The following is a 27,473-nucleotide window of genomic DNA, read 5'->3' on the forward strand; positions in this document are numbered from 1 at the left end:
TACACATTTCACATTATTTGTTTCATGGTTTCATTTATTTTTTTCTATTTCTTTAATTCCCTGTTCATTCTAGATTTGATCCTCATCTTCAATTAAATAGTCACAACGGGGTGAGTCAGTGCATGATGAAAATAAACCAAAAACTAAAGAAAAAGGCAAAAAGTTGGGACAATGCCGGTATCATAAATACTTAAAAATATTTAACCCTCACAGTTAAACCCTGAGTACCAACAGAGAGAAGTCTGTTTCTCTGAGGCAGAAGGGAACATCTGCATCCTTTGATCACCATATTTAACTACCAATTTATTCTGCTGAAAACACTTTAGTAAAGGAAGGCTTGATGCTGAGATCCATGCAAAAGAGTCAAAGGGCCATGATGAAATTCAGCCTCCAGTGCTCAAAGCGACATAAGAGTGCTTCTGTGGTAGCAAAACCTCCTTCTCGGGGGTATCAGGATCCCAATGGATGAGACTTGGCTAAGGAATGTGTCTTCACAACTGTTTTGGTTTCAAGGCAACTTTCTGGACTAACCTATAAAGCACTCCAAAATTCTGTGAAAAGACCAAAGGTATCAGAAATTATTACAAATACAGACATGAAAAAGCCAAGCTATGATTTTTATGACTATCAGAATAAATTGGAAGAGGGCTATACATAGCCATCAATGAGAAAACAAAAAAAATATAAGAAGAAAAAAATGCTCAGAGTAGCTAATCTGGGTTTAATTTCTACAGTGCAGACCCCTAGCAATCTAGCACAGGCACTGTGGGTGTGCCCATCCGTCTCTTCTTAGCACTTGACTGAGGCCACAGATTGGCAGCTTGTAGACGAAGACCAGTAGGGACAACTGGCGCATCTATTCTGGATGCATTATCACCTTTTTTTCCCCTTTCAGCTTTGTTGAGCCCAGTGGCTAGCAGATATGCTCTGTGGCCATGACACCACCGCCGCAGGCTGTAAACGATCACTGACAGCAGTGGTGGGGATGCATTGCTGGAGCAAGGGAGGGGGGATATTGCTGCACTTGATATTTTCAATACGGTTCATTTTTCCTACATCAGATTACTATACTTTACTAGTAGATAATTTCTAAAATGCAAAGCAATATAGCAAGCTCTGTATGGGCATGCAGCCAACCAAGAATACGGGGAGAGTGTTGATAAATGCAAAGAATTTGAAAGATTAACTGCAGAGGGTTAAAATCCAAAAATAAAAGTCAACCATGTACCTGAACAGCAAGGTATGCTAGACCAAGGTAAGCTGCAATGCATATCGCCAACAGCAGATCAAATATTGCTGGTTTCACTCTGAGGAAGAAAAGAAAGCACTAGTTTAGCAATGGTTGAAGGCAATGAGCAGCAGTGTATGGCTTAATACAACAGATCCACTACATGCTCGTATTATATTTGTCAAAGCAGAAGTGAGCAACCACAGCTTATTGTGCAAGTGTAAGCTAGATCTATACTCACCGATATGCATTCATTGTTTGTTTCAGCTGATCGTAAAACACAAATTCTGGGTCTCTGCAAAAAAAGAGAAGATATATTTGAAAAAACAGTGTGGAAAAAAATGTTCTCTTTTAAAGAACATTAAAACAACATATAAATCCGAAATTGGATTAATGGAAAGGGCTATTCTCGGATCTGCTATAACATTCTGATCTGCGAGGAGGATCTAACTAATCCAAGGAACTAAGGGAACAAGGTGTCCTTTGGCTTTTCTGCTGTATAGCTCATGGCCACTCACTCTGCAGGAAATTACATCAGAAATGGAGCTATGCTTCAGCTTCTTGCAAATTAAGTGGACAGGAGAGTTGTTTTGCAGGCAAGCTAAGGCTGAATTCACACATCAGTATGATATGGTCCATGCTTGGCCCACAATTTCTGGGCATATATGAAGCTGTTAGTTTGACGGAGACCTTCCACCAAGTCAGAAATTATGGCCTGAGCATGCACTATATAATACAGACATGTGAATTCAGCCTAAGGCTTCCATCATGCATTTCATTTAAGCTTTTTTTAGCTTGTAAATAAAAACACAAGATGTCATGATTTTTTTTAATAAGCTTTTTTTTCTGGGAAAACCGCATGAGAAAAAAAAAGCTTTAGTTATATCATTCAGCATTTATGGGGGAAAAAAGCACCAAGATTAACAGGAATGTGCAATAGAAATACACCGTTTGTTCATACTACACTGATCCTCACTTGGACCAGACCTACTTTTCCCGACTATCCCTACCCAACCTTTAACTCTCTCCTTATGGACACCTTCCATCGACAGTAAGGGAAAATCCCCTACTGATTACACAATGGCGAGCCTAGAACACAACTAGGACACAGACCCTCTTTTATCTTTATAAAAACTCTGACTTCCAAGACGGTTATCCCCATACAGTCTTTCAAAGTTGGTACAAAGCCTTCGCTCAATTGCAAATTTTGTTGACCGAACCTCATGAGCAATTCATTCACTTCAGACTCTCAGGGAAAGACATCCAGAAATCTATATATCATTTTTTGCTTATTTGCAGGCAACAAGTTATGTGGGTAGCTGTCTCCGTACCTTCTCACTTTCAGAATGAGACCACACATTTCACAGGGCGAGATTCTCAGCACACAGGAGGCTGTATATCTGCTCTGTACAGATATCTCCATTGAATACAACTCAACCACGACAGGCCTTCCTTGTTGGAAGCGTTCAATACCGGACATTGAAATCTTCGATTTATTAACCATGCTAACCTTCCGCATTTTATGGACTGTAAGAAGAACCTTACCATAAGACGCATCCCAGATTTAGATAGCAGAAAATTGGAAAAACATTTTTCCTGATAACTAAAACTTCCCTGGCAGCGGTGTAAAGTGGAGAGGTCATTATCACCAATTTTAATGTACTAGGGTAGAATAGGGAGGTAATAAATCCATTGTTAGTGTCTCTCTGGAGTGTCTATTATACACACACAACTCTGCTACATGCACATATAAATACACCCTCAGCTCTGCTACATGTGTATATATGGACATACACAGCTCTGCTGCATGTGCATACATAGACACTGTGAGGCAGTGAGGGGAATTATATGCGAGGGACGGTATGTATCCCCCCAAGATGTGCATAGAGGCATATTGATCACGCTGGAGTGCATTGCAATCACATTTATAGCTGTTGTTGCAGTGCAGAATAAAAGTAAGTTTGGACTTGGTCAAGCTATTTGACCAAGGCATATTTAGTAAAACCCGGCATGGGCTTTTATTCTTGGAGTGGACTACAGGAAGGCAGTGGGGCGGTCCACTCTCTCCAGCCAGTTATTACAAGTGGATCATGTCCACAGTTTTCATATAAAAACCTGCAGCAAAGGTTTGGGTGTGTCAGTCTTTGGTTTGCAAGCTGCAGAGCAGGAGGCTCTGTGCTATAGAGGCCTGTGTGAAGTGAACACAGAGCCCCAGGAAGGCAAAGCTTCTGACACACCTCGGAGTGATACGGCGGTGCAATCACCCACGGCAACGGTGTTTTATTTGTACGGACTATTGTGGACAACCCGGCTGTGATCCAGAGGATAAAGCTGCCTTCACTGTGTGAGTTATTTGGACAATAAAAACTTTAAGTTGGTCATTCTTGGGTCACTATTTATTAAATCGCACTGTGTGAACACCACCGCACTACAACACACATAGCTCTCGTACATATGCACATATACATACACACGCAGCTGTTACATGCACATATAAATACACACACATCTCTGCTACATGTACATATAGACACACAGCTCTGCTACATGTACTTTTATGGACACAAAAAGCTCTGCTACACATGCACATATACACAGCTCTGCTGCATGTGCATATTTTGACACACAGCTCTGCTACATAAGCACATACACAGGTCTACGGCATGCACATATAGACATACACAACTCTGTTACATGTTCATATATCGACACACACAGCTCTGCTACATGTTCATATATCGACACACACAGCTCTGCTACATGTTCATATATCGACACACACAGCTCTGCTACATGTTCATATATAAAAACACACAGCTCTGCTACATGTTCATATATAGACACTAGTGTTGAGCGAGTATGTTCTATTAACCCTTTCGCCGAGTATGCTCAGGCGAGCTCTGAGTATTTACAGCTGCTCGGTGATATGGTTAAATCGCTCTTATTTCTTACACATTCCTCACATGTAATAAAGCTGTCAAACAGTTGCAAATCATGCACACGGGAGCGATTCAACCATATCACCGAGCAGCTGTAAATACTCGGAGCTCGGCCCGAGCATACTCGGACAGAACATACTCGCTCAACACTAATAGACACACACAGGTCTGCTACATGTGCATATATAGACACACACAGGTCTGCTACATGTGCATATATAGACACACACAGGTCTGCTACATGTGCATATATAGACACACAGCTCTGCTACATATGCATATATACATAGACACACAGCTCTGCTACATATGCATATATACATATACACACAGCTCTGCTGCATGCAAATAGACATACACAGCTCTGCTACATGCACATATAGATGTACACAGCTCTGCTACATGCACATATAGACATTCACAGCTTTGCTACATGGCCATAAAGACATACACATATGCACATAGACATAAATAGCTCTGCTACATGCAAATATAGACAGGCAAAGCTCTGCTTCATGCACATATAGACATACACTATACATTACCACATACTGCAGTTCCTGATCGGGATCTGTACGGAGGCTGCAGTAGAAAAGCATTTGCAGGACTTTCCACTTGATTAACTCATGCACCTTTCAAGTCATGTGATCAGTCACATGACCTGAAAGGTCCTGGAATTACTGGTGCAGAAGGTCCTCCAGCTGCTCAGCTCCCGCGGCCTCCATTCAGTCCTGGCAGCTTCCTCTCCTGCTCTGCACCAATCACATAGATCAGGGTCAGGCAGTAGGAGAGACAGCAACAGCTGTCTCAGTGATCAGGAAGGACGCTGGTGTCAGCATTCTCCTCCATCACAGAAAGCTGCCTCTGGACTATAAGACACACACACTTTTTAACAAGAGTTTTTCATGTTGAAAAATGCGTCTTATAATCCGAAAAATATGGTACTCAGTAAAAAACACTTCCATCAACCAGATATGTCAAAATGACCCGAAGGATTTCCACAGATCATATATTTCCCCATTCAGATGTTTTAAAATGGGTATCTACCCAGCTGATACATGTTGCAAATGTGGTGCTTCCCAAGCAGAAATTACGCACTGCTTGTGGTGTGTAAGGTAATAAGGGAATACTGGCTGAGGATCAAAGACTTTGTCTTACAACACCTGACTATTTCTCTGCCCTTTGATATAGTCTGGGCTTGTTTGGCTGGGTAGATCGCAATAAATATAGAGGCATCAAAGGCTTTGAAAAACTTCTACATTTATGGTCTTTGGCTGCAAAAAAAAAAAAGCAATCCTCCAAACTTGGATTTTCCCCCAGGTTCCACCACACAAACGATTTCTAGAAAAGTTAAAGGAGTATTTCCATCTCCAAGATATTATGCTAATATGTAGTAGGTGTAATACTAATTATATTAGCAAATACCTCCAATTAGAAATGTAGTATAGTTCTTCTGATTTGCTATGTTGCTTACCCCATGTCCACGGCTTTGCAGTAGCTTAGGAACCCATGGTTACAACCGAATAGCAAACTAAGTGACTGTCACTATGAGTGCAGATCAGGGTCCGGCCCTTAGATCTGAACGGCACATTTACATATAAGAAAAATGTGGATTTCTCTGGAATAAGACATCAGATCACAGATATCAAGGTATCATTTTATTCAACATTTTTATGACCTACATGCCCATATATACAGCTTAGGAGGGTTGATCCTACTGACAGATTCCCTTTAAAGAACCAAGTGTAATAAAGTTGTTTAATACATGGGAAAGTTTCATTGCTATTCTGCACACTTCTACAAGACAACCTGGTACATAGAAAGGGAGCTACTTTAAGACCCGACCATATAACCTACCTAAATAAACCTACCTGAAATACTGGAGCATGCAAGAAGCCACAGACCGACCCATCCCCCCATTCCTTCCCAGGGCTTGTTCAGAACAGTATATACTGCAATTAGGAAGCCAGAAATAGTAATAAACTCTCATTTGTGCAAATGAGCCTGTAGATCTGAAGCCTCTGTCACTCCAGCTCTATTCCCCACCCACCATCTCCTCCTGCATGACTGACGGCTCATTTGCCTGAAGTCACACAGCACTTACGCTGACAGTCAAGCAGTAGGAGGTGGCGCTGAGCAGGGAATAGAGCTGCAGTGACAAGGCCTTGAGATCTTCAGCCTCCTTTGAATATCAATTCAAACGCTGATTTGTAAGTAATGGAGAAACAGACTGGACATGTGTAGGTATTGCTGAACTTGTCTTTGAAAGCGCAACATAGATATATAAATAGTTTGGATGGGGGGGATGAAATCCTGCTGAGGAATTCCCTTTAAATTATATTTCTTCATACTCGCTAAAAAACAAAGCTGAAAAAAATGCTAAATAAATTTTAAAAAAGAATCACTAATGCCCTTTTGAATCTGTATCCACTCATTTACCTTTTATCAGCCTTGACATGATAGAGTTTGACATCTTTCAGGTATCGGCTCATATAGTACTCCAGCGTGTTGAGTACATTGCAGTCTTTATCTACCAGCTGCGCTGCACGAGGCTGGCTGGTCAGCCATCGCATCACTGCTTCTAACTGCTCCTTCTGGACCTGCTGCAGCGAAAGCACAGAATATTAAACCAATGGCATAAATAATGATCATGATCTTCTTATAGTGTTACAGCAGTTTGATTCCACAAGGATAAGCACAAATATGTTTATTCATTAAGAGCAAGTAACACAATGTTTATTTCTGTCAGGCCTATGCAGCCATTCACTCTCCATTAACTTGGCTATTGTTTCTCCTGCTTACCATCTGCTGTGTGAAGATCTGCAGGTCAGATGGCGCTCCCTGCAATAGGAGAAAGCTAAATCTCAATACAGTTTACAGGACAAACAATGATGATTAAATCAAAGTTCTAAATGTACCTTCTCTGTGAGATTATATACGACGCGGGTGAGTGCTTCAGCCAGTATTCGAGTGTTACGGGCCAACACCTCTGTGTCCACTTTCCAACTAGGGTACAAAGGCAAAATCTATTTCAGTATATGGAAGTAATTACACTATGTTGTCAGGGTATAAAATTTACTTTCAAAGAAAATATTTATAATGAATCCTATTCTCCATTAGGGAAACGCATACTAAACAATTCAGTGATACATTTCCTACATTCCAAAACATTTTATTTGCAAATATAAACAATTTGACTAACAGTGAAGTCAAAAGCGAGTGGTTACAAAAGTATTCTAATCCATTTACTCACTTATATAAAATCATCATATTCCGCAGCGCTTTACAGACATTATCATCACTGTCCCCATTGAGTCTCAATCTACATTCCCTATCAGTATGTGTTTGGAGTGTGGGAGGAAACCGCACAAACACGGGGAGAACATACAAACTCCTCGTAGATGTCCTTAGTAAAATTTGAACGCAGGACCTCAGCACTGCGAAGCTATGCTGCTAACCACTGAGCCACATTTGTATGTGATATTAGTGAGGGTTCACCCACAATTTCTATTAGAATGGAAATCTCAGGTTTACATCAGCAACAATTTCACAAAATAGCAGAACAGATTTTATAACCTGACGGCTATGTTCACACATGTTGGGTTATTCAGCGTTTTTTGCTGCAGATTTTTATGCAAATTTTCAGTTGTGTTTTGCAGTACCAGCAAAGTCTATGAGAAACCAGAATTCTCTATTCACACATCATAGGTTTTTTTTTGCTGCGTATTTTGTGCCTTGGTTGGGTTTTTGGAAAATAGAGCATGTCACTTCTTTCAGCGTTTTTTCACCCATAGGAAGTAATGGGTGGTGAAAAAAATGCATCAAAATTTGCATCAGCGTTTTTGATGGCAAAATAGAATGGGGTTCTTTTTTTCACAGAACTTTACACTGTGTTCCAAATTATTATGCAAATAATATTTTCTCAGATTTTCACAAATTACCTATATGAATTGCAGTCATTGTAATTTTCCAGTCAAACAACTATTAGAGTACAATTGAAAGGTTTTTGTACAAACTGCCTATGATAACAGTATATTTTTAAAAAAATAAAAAACTCAAACTGCACTCAAAATGCATGTTCCAAATTATTATGCACAGCAGAGTTTTCAACCTTTTCATTTTAATAAAGAACAAAAAAATGGTCATTTTTGAAATTATAAGCATTAGCAGGTTATTACAAACTGAAATCAAACAGTTTTCAACTCAAAACTTTATTCTAGGTGATGTTACATTTGCACATAGGACCCCTTGTTCGAAAGGAGCTTCTGAACTCTCTCGTTCATTGAATTTGTCAGGTTTTGGATGGTTTCTGCTTCAATTGTTTTGCATGAGGACAGAATACCCTCCCAGAGCTGTTGCTTAGATGTGAACTGCCTCCCGCCATCATAGACACTCCTTTTGATGATGCTCCAGAGGTTCTCAATGGGGTTGAGGTCAGGGGAGCATGGGTGCCACACCATAAGTTTGTCCCCTTTTATGCCCATAGCAGCCAGAGATGCAGATGTGTTATGTGCAGCATGAGACGGGGCATTATCATGCATGAAATGATCTCGATGGTCCAGATGGATGGAGTGGAGGATGGCTGGTTGATGGACAACCCATGCAAACACGGCTACGGCGCTAACAAGGAGGAGGTGGAGTAATGTTTTGGGCTGGAATCATGGGGAGAGAGATTGTCAGCTCTTTTAGGATCCCTGAAGGGGTAAAGATAAACTCCATAATGTATGTTGAGTTTCTCAAACAGCACTTCCTTCCATGGTTCAAGAAGAAGAACCGTGCATTCCGCAGCAAGATCATTTTCATGCATGATAATGCCCCGTCTCATGCTGCACATAACACATCTGCATCTCTGGCTGCTATGGGCATAAAAGGGGACAAACTTATGGTGTGGCACCCATGCTCCCCTGACCTCAACCCCATTGAGAACCTCTGGAGCATCATCAAAAGGAGTGTCTATGATGGCGGGAGGCAGTTCACATCTAAGCAACAGCTCTGGGAGGGTATTCTGTCCTCATGCAAAACAATTGAAGCAGAAACCATCCAAAACCTGACAAATTCAATGGACGAGAGAGTTCAGAAGCTCCTTTCGAACAAGGGGTCCTATGTCCAAATGTAACATCACCTAGAATAAAGTTTTGAGTTGAAAACTGTTTGATTTCAGTTTGTAATAACCTGCTAATGCTTAGAATTTCAAAAATGACCATTTTTTTGTTCTTTATTAAAATGAAAAGGTTGAAAACTCTGCTGTGCATAATAATTTGGAACATGCATTTTGAGTGCAGTTTGAGTTTTTTATTTTTTTAAAAATATACTGTTATCATAGGCAGTTTGTACAAAAACCTTTCAATTGTACTCTAATAGTTATTTGACTGGAAAATTACAATGACTGCAATTCATATAGGTAATTTGGGAAAATCTGAGAAAATATTATTTGCATAATAATTTGGAACACAGTGTATGTACATGCATAAATAGAGACAGAAGGACAGTGAAAAAAATGCAGCAAAACCTGCGTTTTTGACGCAACTGATTTCCTGCCAGAGATTAGGTTTTGCTGCAGATTTGTGACACTGAAAAACCCAACATGTGTGAATATAGCCGAAGTATGACATGAATTTCACACACTTAGTTCAGCAACTTGTGGTTGGGGTTTTGAAAAGCCCATCCAGTGTGACTATACTGTACTTTGTTGCCAGTTAGTGGAAAAGGAATAGTTAGTCCAATATGTGTACAGGTTTCTTCACCCTCATTTCTAGCAGTGCCGCTGTATTAAGTCATACATCACACTACAGAAGCATTGCTTGAAAGAATCACTTCTGGCTTGGGGGATTTTTTCTATTTTACTTACCTTAGATCTAAAACACTGCTGCGGTGACCACTACGGTGGCCATCTAGGTGAGAGATGGTAAAAGATGGAAGTCTGCGGATAGCGAAGCGTTCATGTTCCCAAGCTAGTGTGTCTTCAGCCAGGTTTATCTTCTTATGAACCATGGAAAACTTCACCTCGGGGAACTGGGTAGAAATAACCTGGGAAAAGAAAGCGGTCATACTTTAAAAAGTTTTATTAAATAATGCAAAAAAAAAGTCTTCATCATGCTTGTGATTAACAGAACTGGATGATCTCTGAACATACTATAGTAAAGTGAGACGTCATAGCCGCTTTTTTGAATTACCATTTCCAGCTCTTTGAGGAAAGTGTGCTGTAAAGTTCCTTCTTTAGGAGGCTTAGAGACATGAAGATGTAAGCTGTTAGCACTTCCTACAGTATCCAGGCACAGCACAAAAGCCACATTATCTTGAAGGAGGCTTGAATCTAAAAAGAGCAGAGTGTAAATTACAATTCTTCAGGTCGCCTTGGCATATCCATTAGTTTACAAGCAACCCCCTCTAAACAAAATGAAGCATAAGTAATCGTTTTCTTGCTGAATTAAGAGGTTAGAGAAACAAATACTGTATGACCATTACAGTTCTGGGGACCTACCACACCCATATAACCATGCTGCTCCCAATGTTGTTATGCAAGCTATAATACCTGTGTGGTCCAGATGATCCTCTAACCATCTCTTTGTTCCCTGATAATTAAACTTTCCTCCTCCTGATGCGAAAAACAGCAGATTGTAACTGTGCAAGGGAGAAAGGTGAATTTAAGGCAGGTGACAGTAGCAAACAAAATAAATTGACAGAATACATCAGTAACATTAATGTGCCATGTGCACATTAGAGATGAACAGATCACTTTGTGCAAACCTGGCCTATGTCAGTGCTTTCTCTCCGTGGATAGGTGGGCGCGAACTTCCTGAGTTTCCGTATTCCCCAATCTGGTGCAATGTCATCAATGTGGCGTGTTGTGCACAGGTGACCAGAGTTGTGGAGTCTGTGTCCATTTTGGTGGAGTTGGTATAAAAATGGACCGACTCCGACAATATATAATACATTGGGTATAGTACAATGCAGGATGTGCTGTATATTTTACCATAAGAATTTGGGCAAGTTATGAAATGTCCTATAAATGTCTGTTCTGTTCCTGATCTCGGCTTTTAGTTGAGATGAATCTGTGCTGCAGTTTATGTACACGCTCAGTAGTGAGGCAGTGAGATGAATCTGTGCTGCACTTTATGTACACGCTCAGTAGTGAGGCAGTGAGATGAATCTGTGCTGCACTTTATGTACATGCTCAGTAGTGAGGCAGTGAGATGAATCTGCGCTGCACTTTATGTACATGCTCAGTAGTGAGGCAGTGAGATGAATCTGTGCTGCACTTTATGTACATGCTCAGTAGTGAGGCAGTGAGATGAATCTGTGCTGCACTTTATGTACACGCTCAATAGTGAGATGAATCTGTGCTGCACTTTATGTACACGCTCAGTAGTGAGGCAGTGAGATGAATCTGTGCTGCACTTTATGTACACGCTCAGTAGTGAGATGTATCTGTGCTGCACTTTATGTACACGCTCAGTAGTGAGATGAATCTGTGCTGCACTTTATGTACATGCTCAGTAGTGAGGCAGTGAGATGAATCTGTGCTGCACTTTATGTACACGCTCAGTAGTGAGGCAGTGAGATGAATCTGTGCTGCACTTTATGTACACGCTCAGTAGTGAGGTGAATCTGTGCTGCAGTTTATGTACACGCTCAGTAGTGAGATGTATCTGTGCTGCACTTTATGTACACGCTCAGTAGTGAGATGAATCTGTGCTGCACTTTATGTACACGCTCAGTAGTGAGGCAGTGAGATGAATCTGTGCTGCAGTTTATGTACACGCTCAGTAGTGAGGCAGTGAGATGAATCTGTGCTGCAGTTTATGTACACGCTCAGTAGTGAGATGAATCTGTGCTGCAGTTTATGTACATGCTCAGTAGTGAGGCAGTGAGATGAATCTGTGCTGCACTTTATGTACACGCTCAGTAGTGAGGCAGTGAGATGAATCTGTGCTGCACTTTATGTACACGCTCAGTAGTGAGATGAATCTGTGCTGCACTTTATGTACATGCTCAGTAGTGAGGCCGTGAGATGAATCTGTGCTGCACTTTATGTACACGCTCAGTAGTGAGATGAATCTGCGCTGCAGTTTATGTACACGCTCAGTAGTGAGATGAATCTGTGCTGCACTTTATGTACATGCTCAGTAGTGAGGCAGTGAGATGAATCTGTGCTGCACTTTATGTACATGCTCAGTAGTGAGGCAGTGAGATGAATCTGTGCTGCACTTTATGTACACGCTCAGTAGTGAGGCAGTGAGATGAATCTGTGCTGCACTTTATGTACACGCTCAGTAGTGAGGCAGTGAGATGAATCTGTGCTGCACTTTATGTACACGCTCAGTAGTGAGATGAATCTGTGCTGCACTTTATGTACATGCTCAGTAGTGAGGCCGTGAGATGAATCTGTGCTGCACTTTATGTACACGCTCAGTAGTGAGATGAATCTGCGCTGCAGTTTATGTACACGCTCAGTAGTGAGATGAATCTGTGCTGCACTTTATGTACATGCTCAGTAGTGAGGCAGTGAGATGAATCTGTGCTGCACTTTATGTACATGCTCAGTAGTGAGGCAGTGAGATGAATCTGTGCTGCACTTTATGTACACGCTCAGTAGTGAGGCAGTGAGATGAATCTGTGCTGCACTTTATGTACACGCTCAGTAGTGAGGCAGTGAGATGAATCTGTGCTGCACTTTATGTACACGCTCAGTAGTGAGATGAATCTGTGCTGCACTTTATGTACACGCTCAGTAGTGAGGCAGTGAGATGAATCTGCGCTGCAGTTTATGTACACGCTCAGTAGTGAGGCAGTGAGATGAATCTGTGCTGCAGTTTATGTACACGCTCAGTAGTGAGGCAGTGAGATGAATCTGTGCTGCAGTTTATGTACACGCTCAGTAGTGAGATGAATCTGTGCTGCAGTTTATGTACATGCTCAGTAGTGAGGCAGTGAGATGAATCTGTGCTGCACTTTATGTACACGCTCAGTAGTGAGGCAGTGAGATGAATCTGTGCTGCACCTTATGTACACGCTCAGTAGTGAGATGAATCTGTGCTGCAGTTTATGTACACGCTCAGTAGTGAGGCAGTGAGATGAATCTGTGCTGCAGTTTATGTACATGCTCAGTAGTGAGGCAGTGAGATGAATCTGTGCTGCACTTTATGTACACGCTCAGTAGTGAGGCAGTGAGATGAATCTGTGCTGCACTTTATGTACACGCTCAGTAGTGAGATGAATCTGTGCTGCACTTTATGTACACGCTCAGTAGTGAGATGAATCTGTGCTGCAGTTTATGTACACGCTCAGTAGTGAGGCAGTGAGATGAATCTGTGCTGCACTTTATGTACACGCTCAGTAGTGAGATGAATCTGTGCTGCACTTTATGTACACGCTCAGTAGTGAGGCAGTGAGATGAATCTGTGCTGCACTTTATGTACACGCTCAGTAGTGAGGCAGTGAGATGAATCTGTGCTGCACTTTATGTACATGCTCAGTAGTGAGGCAGTGAGATGAATCTGTGCTGCACTTTATGTACACGCTCAGTAGTGAGATGAATCTGTGCTGCAGTTTATGTACACGCTCAGTAGTGAGATGAATCTGTGCTGCACTTTATGTACATGCTCAGTAGTGAGATGAATCTGTGCTGCAGTTTATGTACACGCTCAGTAGTGAGGCAGTGAGATGAATCTGTGCTGCACTTTATGTACACGCTCAGTAGTGAGGCCGTGAGATGAATCTGTGCTGCACTTTATGTACACGCTCAGTAGTGAGGCAGTGAGATGAATCTGTGCTGCACTTTATGTACATGCTCAGTAGTGAGGCAGTGAGATGAATCTGTGCTGCACTTTATGTACACGCTCAGTAGTGAGATGAATCTGTGCTGCACTTTATGTACATGCTCAGTAGTGAGGCAGTGAGATGAATCTGTGCTGCACTTTATGTACACGCTCAGTAGTGAGGCAGTGAGATGAATCTGTGCTGCACTTTATGTACACGCTCAGTAGTGAGATGAATCTGTGCTGCACTTTATGTACACGCTCAGTAGTGAGATGAATCTGTGCTGCACTTTATGTACACGCTCAGTAGTGAGGCCGTGAGATGAATCTGTGCTGCACTTTATGTACACGCTCAGTAGTGAGGCAGTGAGATGAATCTGTGCTGCACTTTATGTACACGCTCAGTAGTGAGGCAGTGAGATGAATCTGTGCTGCACTTTATGTACATGCTCAGTAGTGAGGCCGTGAGATGAATCTGTGCTGCACTTTATGTACACGCTCAGTAGTGAGGCAGTGAGATGAATCTGTGCTGCACTTTATGTACACGCTCAGTAGTGAGGCAGTGAGATGAATCTGTGCTGCACTTTATGTACATGCTCAGTAGTGAGGCCGTGAGATGAATCTGTGCTGCACTTTATGTACACGCTCAGTAGTGAGGCAGTGAGATGAATCTGTGCTGCACTTTATGTACACGCTCAGTAGTGAGGCAGTGAGATGAATCTGTGCTGCACTTTATGTACACGCTCAGTAGTGAGGCAGTGAGATGAATCTGTGCTGCAGTTTATGTACATGCTCAGTAGTGAGGCAGTGAGATGAATCTGTGCTGCACTTTATGTACACGCTCAGTAGTGAGGCAGTGAGATGAATCTGTGCTGCACTTTATGTACACGCTCAGTAGTGAGGCAGTGAGATGAATCTGTGCTGCAGTTTATGTACACGCTCAGTAGTGAGGCAGTGAGATGAATCTGTGCTGCACTTTATGTACATGCTCAGTAGTGAGGCAGTGAGATGAATCTGTGCTGCACTTTATGTACACGCTCAGTAGTGAGGCCATGAGATGAATCTGTGCTGCACTTTATGTACACGCTCAGTAGTGAGATGAATCTGTGCTGCACTTTATGTACACGCTCAGTAGTGAGGCAGTGAGATGAATCTGTGCTGCACTTTATGTACACGCTCAGTAGTGAGGCAGTGAGATGAATCTGTGCTGCACTTTATGTACACGCTCAGTAGTGAGGCAGTGAGATGAATCTGCGCTGCACTTTATGTACACGCTCAGTAGTGAGGCAGTGAGATGAATCTGTGCTGCACTTTATGTACACACTCAGTAGTGAGATGAATCTGTGCTGCAGTTTATGTACACGCTCAGTAGTGAGGCAGTGAGATGAATCTGTGCTGCACTTTATGTACACGCTCAGTAGTGAGGCCGGGCTGTGGAGTCAGTCAGGGAAATTGAGGAGTTGGAGGTTTAGCTTACCAACTCCACAGCCCTGGTGAAAATTGTGCAAAATAACAAATTTTCTTCTTATTTATAAAGGATTTTTTGTAATACATGTATCACAAAAACTTGATTTAAACAATAGGTTATTTTCAGATGATATCTTTCCTTTAAAATGGTATTACCATATTCTTAGATGAGTATATTGTATAGTTGAGCAAAAAGACTTCCAGGGTCCAGTGGCCACGTCTGTAGTCCCTGGCAGCCCAGACCAGAACCCTGCGAACCTCCTACTACCTGATGGCATTCTTGACACCTCTTGTGATTTATTAGGCCGTGAGACGTCATGCATGTGATAAGAGAGAACTACATTTTCAACCATTTACTAGCTGATACATACAAGATCAAGTGGTAGAGCTGGCAAAAAAAAAGCTAAAGTTTCTGGGTGTGGGAATTTCTTACCTGGCATGTGTGCGCTTGTATGTGTACAGACGAGAGAAGAGGCGTGCCAGCTCCAGAAGTATTGCCACACCACTGCCATTAGAATCTGCACCATAAGACAACCACTAGAAAAAAGTTGGATATCGTATTGATGAGACAAACAGGTTTCCCTATTATATCTTACTAAAATTATGTCACTGTGAAATACTGTACTTTGAAAATTATACATAAAGTGTTATTGAAAAATTGTCATGAAAAAGTAATTTGACAGCGTACTTACTGGCGCAACTCCAAAAGTGTCATAGTGGGCAACAATGGCAATTGTAGGAAGATCATCAGAGCCAAGGCCAGCCAAACGTCCCTAAAAAATAAAAATAAATTATTTATTAGAAATACTGACGTGTTAAAAAAAGTGAACTCTAGAAAGATTGTCGTTAAAAAATATGCAGTGTAGCATGTTATTTTATAACGGTCAGTAAAGCTAAACATATAGATAAAGGTAAGGTAACTATGTATTTTGAACTGTAATTTGTATCCCTTCAAATTCATTGTGATTTTCTGTTTTTACATGTGCATTTTTCCTCTTCCAAGACATTACTTTTATTTTTCTGTCAACATAGACATAAGAGTGCTAATTTTGCATTTTTTAATAAAATCATTAATTTTACCATATGATGTTTTGAAAAAAAGGGAAAAAAATGCAAATGGGATGAAATGGTGAAAAAAAAGTGCAATTCCACCATTGTTTTTGGACTCCAGTTTTACACTGTATGATAAAAACGATTTGAAAACCTGGTTTAATGAGTCAGTACGATTACGGTGATACCAAACTTGCATATTTATTTTTATTTTTTATTCAAGTGGTGAAAAAAAAAATCATAAATTTGTAAACAAAAAAAAAAGTTGTTTAAGTCATCATTTTTTGAGACTTTTTCATGTTAATGTTCTGTCAATGGAGCTGTGAGAGCGGTTGTTTACTGCGTACCAAACTAGCAATTTTATTGATACCATTTTTGGTGTACATATGATGTTTTAATCACTTTTAATTGTATTTTTAGGGCGCTGTGGTGACAAATTATGAAATTCACATGTAATGCGCCATGGAATAAATGGCGCTATAATAATAATAATTCTGGAGTTTTGATTTTTTTATTTGTCTTTATGGCATTTACCAAATGGGTTAATTTTATATTTTGATAGAATGGACTGTCACAAACAAGACAATAACAAATATATTTATATATATATTTTTTTAACAATGGAAAAGGTGGGGTAGGGCGATTTAGAATTTTTATATTTAAAAAAAACACCCTTATTTTCTTTTTTTGTTTAATTGCCTTAAAGTGACTGTCAGCACAATCTGTTCAAACCAAGTACAGGTGGTCAGTGGCCAAACACTGAAGTGCACCTACTTATTTTCTATCTCCACTCACCCTCCCCTGGTTGACAGCTCTGACTACATAGCTCCTGAAAAGGGCTTAAATGAAGGGAAAACAAATAGGTGGGAAGGTGCAGGTAACTGTCTGGCCATGCCAAGGGTGCACAGAGCGCCTGTACTTGGTTTGAACAGTCATTCTGTGCTGACAGAGTCCCTTTAAACCTGCTGCTCTTTGATCGATTATTTTTTATACTGTGATACCACAGTATTGCAGCATAAAGTGTAAATCATGGTTTACTATGAAGCACTAGCTGTGGCTGTACTTGACAGGAGCACCAAGATAGCACACCCCATGCAGCTATAACCCATCGGTACCTTTTATCACAAAATGTAGATTGACAGTGGCATCTAAATTGTTAAAGAACTTCGCCTGCTGCTGTTTGAGACACATGCCACATGTGAAGCGGACTCAACTCCTAAGCCCCCTCCACAGTTGCAGACACAAGAATGGATGTACAGTTGTCTCCATTTTCGCTAAGGGGTTAAGGGTTGAGACTGATTCTATTTTAGCAATCTTGTGTTGACTTAAAGGGGTTGTCCACTACTTTATATCCCCCCCCCCCATGTATCCTCCTGGCACCCCTGAGACTTATTGTAAATACCTTCCGTTGCAGATACTGCCTGTGAGTGGCGCTATCACTGGCCGCTCACAGGCATCACGTGACCCCTGGCTGCAGCCGGCTCTGACATCCCCGGATGTCACGACAAGTGCTGGCAGCAGCCGGGGGTCTTTGTCATTCTGGTTCCACCGGTGGATGTCAGGCTGTGGGCGGGGTTCCCTCCCGCATCACACCTGGCATCCACCGCGCGCTCTGTCTCTCCCCATTCATTGGGTGTGACACGGGAGGGAGAGGGGGGGTGTGACACGGGAGGGAGAGGGGGGGTGTGACACGGGAGGGAGAGGGGGTGTAACCCCGCCCGACACGGGAGGGAGGGGGGTGTAACCCCGCCCACATCCCAGCAGCCACCGCGGGGACCCCTGCGATGAGTCATGCCTCACCTGTTGTGATATCAGCACGGAGTCACATGATGCCTGTGAGCGGCCACCAGTAGCGCCGCTCACAGGCAGAACCTGCAACAGAAGCTAATTACAAAAAGTCTTAGGGGCACCGGGGGGATACATTGGGGGAATAATATAAAGTACTGTACAACTTCTTTAAAGGGGTCTAACCATAAATGACATATTTCACCTATGCATAAGATTTCTGGAGGTCCAGCTGCTAAGACCCCCAGTGATGCAGAGAAATTGTGTTCAGTTCTTAAAATCAGTGCAAGTCCCAGGAATCAGACATCTATTAACTATTACCAGAAATGTGTGTTATTTATGGGACACTCCCTCTAAAATCAAACAGTAGTGGTTACACGAAGTCTCAGGCTGCCCAGGTCTAGAGATTAGAATAGGGATTCACCTGGAAAAGCTGGACTTTTAGTAGATAGTCTCCCAATATTTTAAAAGTATAGTATATATGGCAGTAATGTACTGTAAAAATATTAAAAAGGAGTTTCCTGTTTTCTTTAAAAGTTAGCAATGGAAAGGGATGCACATAGAGCATACTTACCTCTTGATTCAGTCAGAAGAGATGACAACCCGACCACCAGTCACCAGACCCTGTATGAATGATGGTCGTGCTGTCATCACTTGAAACTTTCACTATTCTGTGTTGGCACACATAGCAGCAGTGGAAGGGTGTTTGTTTTCTTATTCTACCTGTGACATTGATATACCTGGCAGTACTGCTTTATGCTCCAGGAAATAGGATTACAGTCTAGATTTAAGCAGAGCCTCACCTCCACGCTGGTTACCAGCCAATCACTGATTGCCTTACTCTGTGCTCCACTTGTCACCATCTGGAAACCATTCGCAGTAGCAGTGTGAAGGAGTACTATATGGGCACAAATGGTACAGTCAGTGAACAACATTGCATGGTGAATCTCTACTCCCAAGGGCAAGCTTTGTCAACTGCTATTCCAACAACTCACCTTCTGCGGCTGAAGAGGTGCCCTGGTTAGCAGAAGCAGAAAGAGTCTGTTCATAGATAGATAGAAGTTCTGCATCCTCCACAGCAAAGTAAACAGGAACCTGAGTCTCCATTGAAAGCATCTCAGGCTCTATGTCCATAAACTGCTAAAAATGAGACACAGAAGCCAACTATAGGTGATGAACATGCTAGTATTCGGATTATTTTTACTACTTAATCAGTAGTCCTATTATTGAAAGGTATGGCATATGGCTAGTTTACATACATTTCTCAGGTAGATCACTTGCAGGCAGACACTCCCTGATCCCAAGAATTAAGGGACCTGATTGGAGCCTCAATGTAGTCCCCACACAGTGAGTGGCCAGAAATAGTGGTGTGCGGGGTAAAACATTATGGCACCTTTGTTTTCAGGATTGCTAAGTGCCCTGCCAATAAGATCTCCATCAATCAGAAGGTGATGGTATATACTAGTGATATGCCAGCACTTTCTTAAAACAAAGTCTCTATACTTTGCATATAAGCTTGTACCAGTCAAGTAAGTCAGTGTGCCTACATTTAATTATAATTAATGTAATAATTAATAGATAGTGATGCAAGTGACTACTAAAGTGTACAGCTCATTTCACCACTTCGGCTGTATACAATAGGTAAATAGCCACATGTTACTAAACAACTCTATAGCTGAGCACACGGCTCTATGCTTGCAAGCATTTTAAGGCAGAAACATCCCAGAAATGTACAGCACACTATCTACAGCATGGAGTGAACAGGATTTCCTACCAACAACAGATTAGTTGTCTCTGTCATGTAAAAACCAAAAGGTCAGCTCCGCTTAACATGGATTATTACTTTCCTGACTCATGTTCATCATATTACTCTGGATGAGAAATTACATATAGGGAGCCATTACTCTGGAACAAGTAACCAAATGAAATTATTTCTTGTACACAGAAATCGTCACAAATGTCAGGTAAAACATTGGACTAAACAATATTAAAGGGAAACGAGCACCCCAAACCCTAATTTAACTATTTATATATTCATTTACAGGACCTAGCCCCTATAAAAATCATGCTGGTAGTGTAAATTTTACTTATTGCCATATATATGCTATATAAGATTGCGAGCAGGGCCCTCCCTCCTTTTGATTTGAGATATGCTTATTCTGTATTGTCTGTATAAGTCCCCCCTAAAATTGTAAAGTGCTGCGGAATATGTTGGCGCTATAAAAATAAAAAAAAATATTATTATTATTATATAAAAGATTTTTGGACATGTAAGAGGGGTCCTCGATGCACCCTTGGTTCAGTGCACCGTTCAATCTGCACCTCCCTTTACAGCGCTGCCTGAATTAAATCCTACACACGCGGACACTACTGAGAGCACACACAGTGTCAGTGTGCACAGGTGCGTTCTCACCCCTCTCCTGTCTGCAGCGGCTGCTCAGCAAGCGGAGGATGAGGGTGAGCACACACTGACACTGTGTAAGCAATAGAAGCAGTGTTCCAAAGTTAGTGTCAATCAACATAAGGGAAAATGCAGAGGGGGCAGGACAGTACACCGAGCCCTTAGCCACAAAAAGTGTGTGCCAATGACCCCTCATTTACATATCTAACAAAATGGTATGTGTGTACAATGAAATAAGTAAAATTTACACTACAAATATGATGTTTGTATGGGCTAAGCCCCCTATGTGAATTTATAAATGGTTCAGCTTGAGTTTAGAGGGTGACAAACTTGATTCAAAATTTACATTTTCCAACCTGTACTATGTCTTGTGGAAGAGCTGCCATGTCATGCGGCAGGATTATCACCACTGCACCGGCTGACTGGCGCAGCGCTTTCTGATACTGCTGAAAGGAGAAGTCCGCCAAGCGCATGAGCACACATCGCCTGCTCAGTACATCTGCCTCCATTGTACGAGCCTCTGTGTTAAGAACTGAATTCCGGGTACCTGCAGGAAACAACGCCATAAGACAGTTAGTGTGAAGTAGGGTTTTATGTTAACGGGAACCTGTCAGTAACATTACCCTGGTGCAAGCAGGTATACTGCAGGATAGAGCCGTGTAAAAGATTTCCAAATGTGGCGTTTATTGATAGGCAAGTTAGGCTTGCAGGTGACATGGGGCGCAGTGAGATGTGAGAAGTGCCTTTGGTGTATAAGGCACAGGGAGAACATACAAACTCCTTGCAGATGTTGTCCTTACGGGATATGAACCCAGGACTCCAGTGCTGCAAAGCAACAGTGCTAACCACTGAGCCACCGTGCTGCCCCTTTATAATGATTGGATATTAATGACCACCTACTCTCCTCTTAGGACTTGAAAGGAACTTAATTAATAAATAAAAATGTGTATTTTATATCATACTATTTGGTGGTTCATGACTGCATAGTTCTCTTTTTGTGAGTATTAATGGTGGGCATTACAATCTATATAGCTCCTCTTTACTCCCAGCCCCACTTCTTGATTGGCAGTAGTCAGCAGAGGTGACATTATGTAGCAGAGCCTGTCTCCAATATCAATCAAGGAATGGAAGGTGGTGGAGAGAAATGCGAAGGAGCCATTGTCTGCAGGTGTACTGATACGCCCACCGGTGCAGAACAAAAAAAATATATAAAAATCTGGTGCAAAAACACAGCGGATGGAGCCGCAATATATACACTTGATAATATTTTACACTACCTTATCCTGCGCTTTCTTAGCTTGCACAACAGTAATGTTACTGGTAGGTTCCCCTTAAATATCTATAAAGTATTGCAGAAATCTTAAAGGGGAAATGCCACAGCAATCATTCAACATGTCATAGGAAAGCAGCATCAAGTTAGACGTGGGGTGAGCAGGTTTCACTAAGTTGAATCCCCATTTTGGTTCAAAGCTGGGTAACCCCATCTATGAAATTCCTATGTCCTAAAAATCTTTATTAACCATTACATTCTGTTCTCCATAAAACAAACATTCATGACACACCGATAGACATGCATTAATGTCCGACTGGTAGAGGTACCATCAGTTGGATTCTCACAGATCCCATATATTTGTCATTAATCTTCATCCCAGCCCTAGCCCACCTCTTCAACCTGTCACTAACAACTGGTGTCTTCCCCTCATGCTTCAAACATGCCTCAATCACACCCATCCTCAAAAAGCCCTCCGTTGACCCATCCTCTGTGTCTAGCTATCGTCCCATATCACTTCTCCCCTATGCCTCAAAACTACTGGAACAACATGTCCATTCTGAACTGTCCTCCCACCTCTCCTCCTGCTCCCTCTTTGACCACTTACAATCTGGTTTCCGACCGCACCATTCTACTGAAACTGCACTGACTAAAGTCACCAACGACCTACTAACCGCCAAATCTAAGCGACACTACTCTGTCCTCCTCCTCCTAGACCTGTCATCTGCCTTTGACACAGTGGACCATTCCCTCTTACTACGGTCTCTCTCATCTATCGGCATCACAGACTTGACCCTATCCTGGATCTCCTCATACATAACAGACAGGACATTCAGTGTCTCCCACTCACACACCACCTCCTCATCTCGCCCCCTATCTGTCGTGTCCCCCAAGGTTCAGTCCTAGAACCTCTGCTCTTCTCCATCTACACCTTAGGCCCGGGACAGCTCATAGAGTCTCACGGCTTTCATCATCACCTCTATGCTGATGAAACACAGATCTACCTCTCTGGACCCGATATCTCCTCCCTACTAACCAAAATCCCACAATGTCTGTCTGCTATTTCATCCTTCTTCTCTGCCAGATTTCTAAAACTTAACATGGACAAAACAGAATTCATCATCTTTCCGCCATCTCATTCAACCCCCCCCAACTGACCTATCTATCAACGTCAATGGCTGCCCACTCTCCCCAGTCCCGCAAGCCCACTGCCTCGGGGTAACCCTGGACTCTGAACTCTCCTTCAAACCACATATCCAAGCCCTTTCCACTTCCTGCCGACTCCAACTCAAAAATATCTCCCGGATCCGCACATTCCTCAACAATGAATCTGTAAAAACACTAGTGCACGCCCTCATCATCTCCCGCCTTGACTACTGCAACCTCCTGCTCAATGGCCTCCTCTCTAACACTCTCGCACCCCTCCAATCTATCCTAAACTCTGCTGCTCGACTAATCAACCTGTCCCCCCGCTATTCACCGGCCTCTCCTCTCTGTCAATCTCTTCACTGGCTCCCCATTGCTCAGAGACTCCAGTTCAAAACCCTAACCATGACATACAAAGTAATTCACAACCTGTCTCCTCCATATATCTCTGACCTAGTCTCCCGTTACATACCCGCACGCAACCTCCGATCCTCACAAGATCTCCTTCTCTACTCCCCTCTTATCTCCTCCTTCCACAATCGCATACAAGATTTCTCCCGTGCTTCCCCCCTACTCTGGAACTCTCTACCCCAACGTATCAGACTCTCGCCTACCGTGGAAACCTTCAAAAGGAACCTGAAGACCCACCTCTTCCGACAAGCCTACAACCTGCAGTAACCACCGCTCCACCATACCGCTGCACGACCAGCTCTACCCTCACCTACTGTATCCTCACCCATCCCTTGTAGATTGTGAGCCCTCGCGGGCAGGGTCCTCGCTCCTCCTGTACCAGTCGCTGTCACACTGTGTTCAAGATTATTGTAATTGTTCTTGCATTATACCCCTTTTTCACACGTAAAGCGCCATGGAATAAATGGCGCTATAATAATAAATAATATTTATAATGTGGAAACCTGTTAGGCTGGAGTCACACCAGCGTACGGCATCGGATGTGAGATGCGAATAACACTCGGCTCCTGCTCTGCTGCAAGTGTGAGCCGAGTGTCAGTGCTCCGATCCGCTCGCACAGAGAGCTGCGGATGATTTCTCCATCTCCTCTGTGGCTGGCATCGGTAGGAATCGCACTGCACTCGGTGATAGATATCCGAGTGCAGTGCGATGTTTCACACGCACCCACCCATAGGCTTATATGGGTGCTTGCATTCCGATTCCAGCATACTGCGATTTTTTTTTCAGCCAGAACGCAATCCGATCAGAGCTGGAAAAAAAAACGCCACTGAGCACACACTCATGGGATTAAATTGGTCCTAATGCAATACAATTTTTTTATGGGATTGCATTAGTCCAGTTTAATCGCCAGTGAGAGCGAACCCTTAAAGCGGTGGTCCAGTCTTGGAAAAAAAAAAACTCTGCAATCACTATGTGACTGCTGAATCATGACTGTGCAATTTCCCTGTATTCCCCATGTGGGTGGGGCGGTCACGTGCTCGCATGTGTGCGATCTGCACAATTGTGGTCACGTGCTGACTAAACTCTCCATTGCTAGAATATTGAGAAGCAAAAGAGACTGGTTGACATGTGACCGCAAGTATGCAAGTTGCATTCATGCGGCCACGTGACTGCCCACTCGCACAGTGAGTACTAGGGAATCGTGACTGTGTACATTACCATAGGTCCAAATTTGTCAGTCTGCAGTCACTTTTTTCTTAGACTGGAAAACCCCTTTAAGTGGATATCCGAAGGAACCTTCACTATGCCCCCCTTGTATTACAACACTCTATGCCTTGTGTACTGGACTTCCCCCTCATACAGTAGCAGACATGCCTAAATATTTGAGGGTTTCTAGTGAATATTTGTGGAACAAGCATTTTAATGGATTTGATCCAGTACTGTATATAGAAGAATTGATAAGGGTGCCATTATACGTGCAGATATCTGATCACTTTCAGTCCAATCAGATCATTATCAATCCTATTTGGTGTCTGGTAATCACCATTTTATGTGCCTGAACTCAGCCTCATCTGTCAGAAAACTGATCTGATAACATGCCAATCAATGACTTGTAAGCAACTTATATCTGAAAGACAACTCCATCACATGGAACAGAAAAGTTTTTTTTATTCAAGATGATCACAACAGAGGAGGAAGAAGAGAATTAGTTCTAACCTAATACCTGTGAGTGTAGACAGCCAATTCAGAGGTACGTTGTCACTGTGCGATGCGCAGTGTCAAACGCCAGGCAGCGTGCTTGCCGGCCACTTAATCGCCTGCTTACAGAGGCTGACACCTCTTCAGATCAGTAATGGATCGTTCTGTGCACATAGGGTGCAATTGTTCTCGGCAGCGCAGGTTCTGCTTACACAGAACTATGTGCTGCCGACAACAATGACCTCTTGTGCTGCCTGAAAGCTCATTATTTATTCGTCCACTGGATGCCTCATTCATGATAATCGTACAGTGTATACTGCTCTTTAAGACCTGTCTAGTGGGTGTGTAATCTCTGTGTAACAGAGGAATGACCATTCTTCTTTGTTGCTATCGGGAATAATGACGCAGAGGTCAGACACAACCCTAATAGTGTTTCTAACTTATTCGTGTGTAATAAACACGAGGTTAACTGTGCATGGGTGGAGAAATTGCGTATCTGCCCATCGGCCACATCTGGGATCTCAGCACCAATATTTTATTGTTCTGATGAGATGTTAGCAGGGGGATCAGCTAGTCTGTCACCAGAAGGTGATCTGCCATCTACCCATAGATCTGCACACTCAATCAGCCCTATCAGCGTATGTGGAGGGTAGGGGCAGACAAGAGGTAGGTTGCCAGCGCTTGTGATCTGACACTGTGGAGGGTAAGGTGGCAGCGCTTGTGGTCTGGCACTGCGGAGGATAGTGTGGCAGCGCTTGTGGTCTGGCACTGTGGAGGGTAGGGGGGCAGCACTTGTGGTCTGGCACTGTGGAGGGTAGGGTGGCAGCGCTTCTGATCTGGCACTGTGGAGGGTAGGGTGGCAGCGTTTCTGATCTGGCACTGTGGAGGATAGGGTGGCAGCGCTTCTGATCTGGCACTGTGGAGGGTACGGTGGCAGCGCTTCTGATCTGGCACTGTGGAGGGTAGGGTTGCAGTGCTTCTGATCTGGCACTGTGGAGGATAGGGTGGCAGCGCTTCTGATCTGGCACTGTGGAGGGTACGGTGGCAGCGCTTCTGATCTGGCACTGCGGAGGGTAGGGTTGCAGTGCTTCTGATCTGGCACTGCGAAGGGTAGGGTGGCAGCGCTTCTGATCTGGCACTGCGGAGGGTAGGGTTGCAGTGCTTCTGATCTGGCACTGTGGAGGGTAGGGTGGCAGCGCTTCTGATCTGGCACTGTGGAGGGTAGGGTGGCAGCGCTTCTGATCTGGCACTGTGGAGGGTAGGGTGGCAGCGCTTCTGATCTGGCACTGTGGAAGGTAGGGTGGCAGCGCTTCTGATCTGGCACTGTGGAGGGTAGGGTGGCAGCGCTTCTGATCTGGCACTGTGGAGGGTAGGGTGGCAGCGCTTCTGATCTGGCACTGTGGAGGGTAGGGTGGCAGCGCTTCTGATCTGGCACTGTGGAGGGTAGGGTGGCAGCGCTTCTGATCTGGCACTGTGGAGGGTAGGGTGGCAGCGCTTCTGATCTGGCACTGTGGAGGGTAGGGTGGCAGCGCTTCTGATCTGGCACTGTGGAGGGTAGGGTGGCAGCGCTTCTGATCTGGCACTGTGGAGGGTAGGGTGGCAGCGCTTCTGATCTGGCACTGTGGAGGGTAGGGTGGCAGCGCTTCTGATCTGGCACTGTGGAGGGTAGGGTGGCAGCGCTTCTGATCTGGCACTGTGGAGGGTAGGGTGGCAGCGCTTCTGATCTGGCACTGTGGAGGGTAGGGTGGCAGCACTTCTGATCTGGCACTGACAGTCTACAAGAGTAGATGGCAGTCATGTCATGCTTGTAGCTACATGCAGAACAAGGTGAAGTCTAGAAGTTATTACAGAACACTCATCAGAGTAGTTTTCCACTGGCTGCAGCCAGTATTGCGGGCAGAGCTGTCACTCATTAACCCCTGCAGACCACTATGGCCGATAGGACAGGTGTGGAGAAGACGACAGTCACTGACCGTAGCTCTGGCCTTGGAGGTCATACTGCTGCATGCGGTACACAGTGAACTCATGGGCGGCCTCGGCCTGCAGAGGAGACACGAGGAGCAGCACAGCCGGGATGAATACGATGATCGTGAGAGGAAAAGACGCCTTCAGCATATTATCAAACACCTCTCCGGCTTCTTCCAGCATCCTGCCGCTCCGTGGAGAGCTCTCTACAGCAGTAACGTACAGGCAGCTCGGGGGAAACTGACTAGGACCGGCCGAGAGCTACAGCTAATGCCTACAGCTTCCTCAGCAGCTGGGGACCAGTAGGCACTTGCATAGACACCTCTGTGGGGCCTTCCGCTGCGACAAGCATGGC

General features: G+C 43.4%; 1 protein-coding gene across 3 annotated transcripts; it reads right to left on the reverse strand.

The window, feature by feature from the left end:
• On the reverse strand, window positions 1-27,473 carry NCLN (nicalin). 3 transcript variants are annotated; one of them, XM_073660448.1, is made up of 15 exons: window positions 27,127-27,473; window positions 20,985-21,175; window positions 19,223-19,364; window positions 19,031-19,125; window positions 16,085-16,165; window positions 15,826-15,929; window positions 10,700-10,788; window positions 10,341-10,480; window positions 10,016-10,194; window positions 7,086-7,173; window positions 6,970-7,008; window positions 6,607-6,770; window positions 1,470-1,523; window positions 1,229-1,307; window positions 1-551 (listed from the first exon to the last, which is right to left on the reverse strand). In XM_073660448.1, exons 1-15 carry the CDS (start codon window positions 27,299-27,301, stop codon window positions 492-494), a joined length of 1,680 nt encoding a protein of 559 aa, XP_073516549.1. In that variant the 5' UTR covers window positions 27,302-27,473; the 3' UTR covers window positions 1-491. The 3 variants fall into 3 exon arrangements, with proteins under 3 accessions (XP_073516549.1, XP_073516594.1, XP_073516548.1); XM_073660493.1 differs by having other exon boundaries at window positions 6,607-6,767; window positions 19,223-19,367; XM_073660447.1 differs by having other exon boundaries at window positions 19,223-19,367.

Source organism: Phyllobates terribilis, unplaced genomic scaffold (assembly GCF_046119375.1).
Source record: "Phyllobates terribilis strain yellow unplaced genomic scaffold, ASM4611937v1 Scaffold_1__5_contigs__length_1240528914, whole genome shotgun sequence".
NCBI classification, from domain to species: domain Eukaryota; kingdom Metazoa; phylum Chordata; class Amphibia; order Anura; family Dendrobatidae; genus Phyllobates; species Phyllobates terribilis.

Bases quoted from the DNA above. Each gene is read 5' to 3' on its own strand.
- NCLN (XM_073660447.1), bottom strand. From the start codon at position 27,301: ATGCTGGAAGAAGCCGGAGAGGTGTTTGATAATATGCTGAAGGCGTCT. The intron at 19,126-19,222 runs GTGAGTTGTTGG...GTGCCCATATAG, and splicing joins CACCTCTTCAGCCGCAGAAG to TACTCCTTCACACTGCTACT. The intron at 7,174-10,015 runs GTAAGTAAAATA...TTTGTACCCTAG, and splicing joins AGCAGTGTTTTAGATCTAAG to TTGGAAAGTGGACACAGAGG.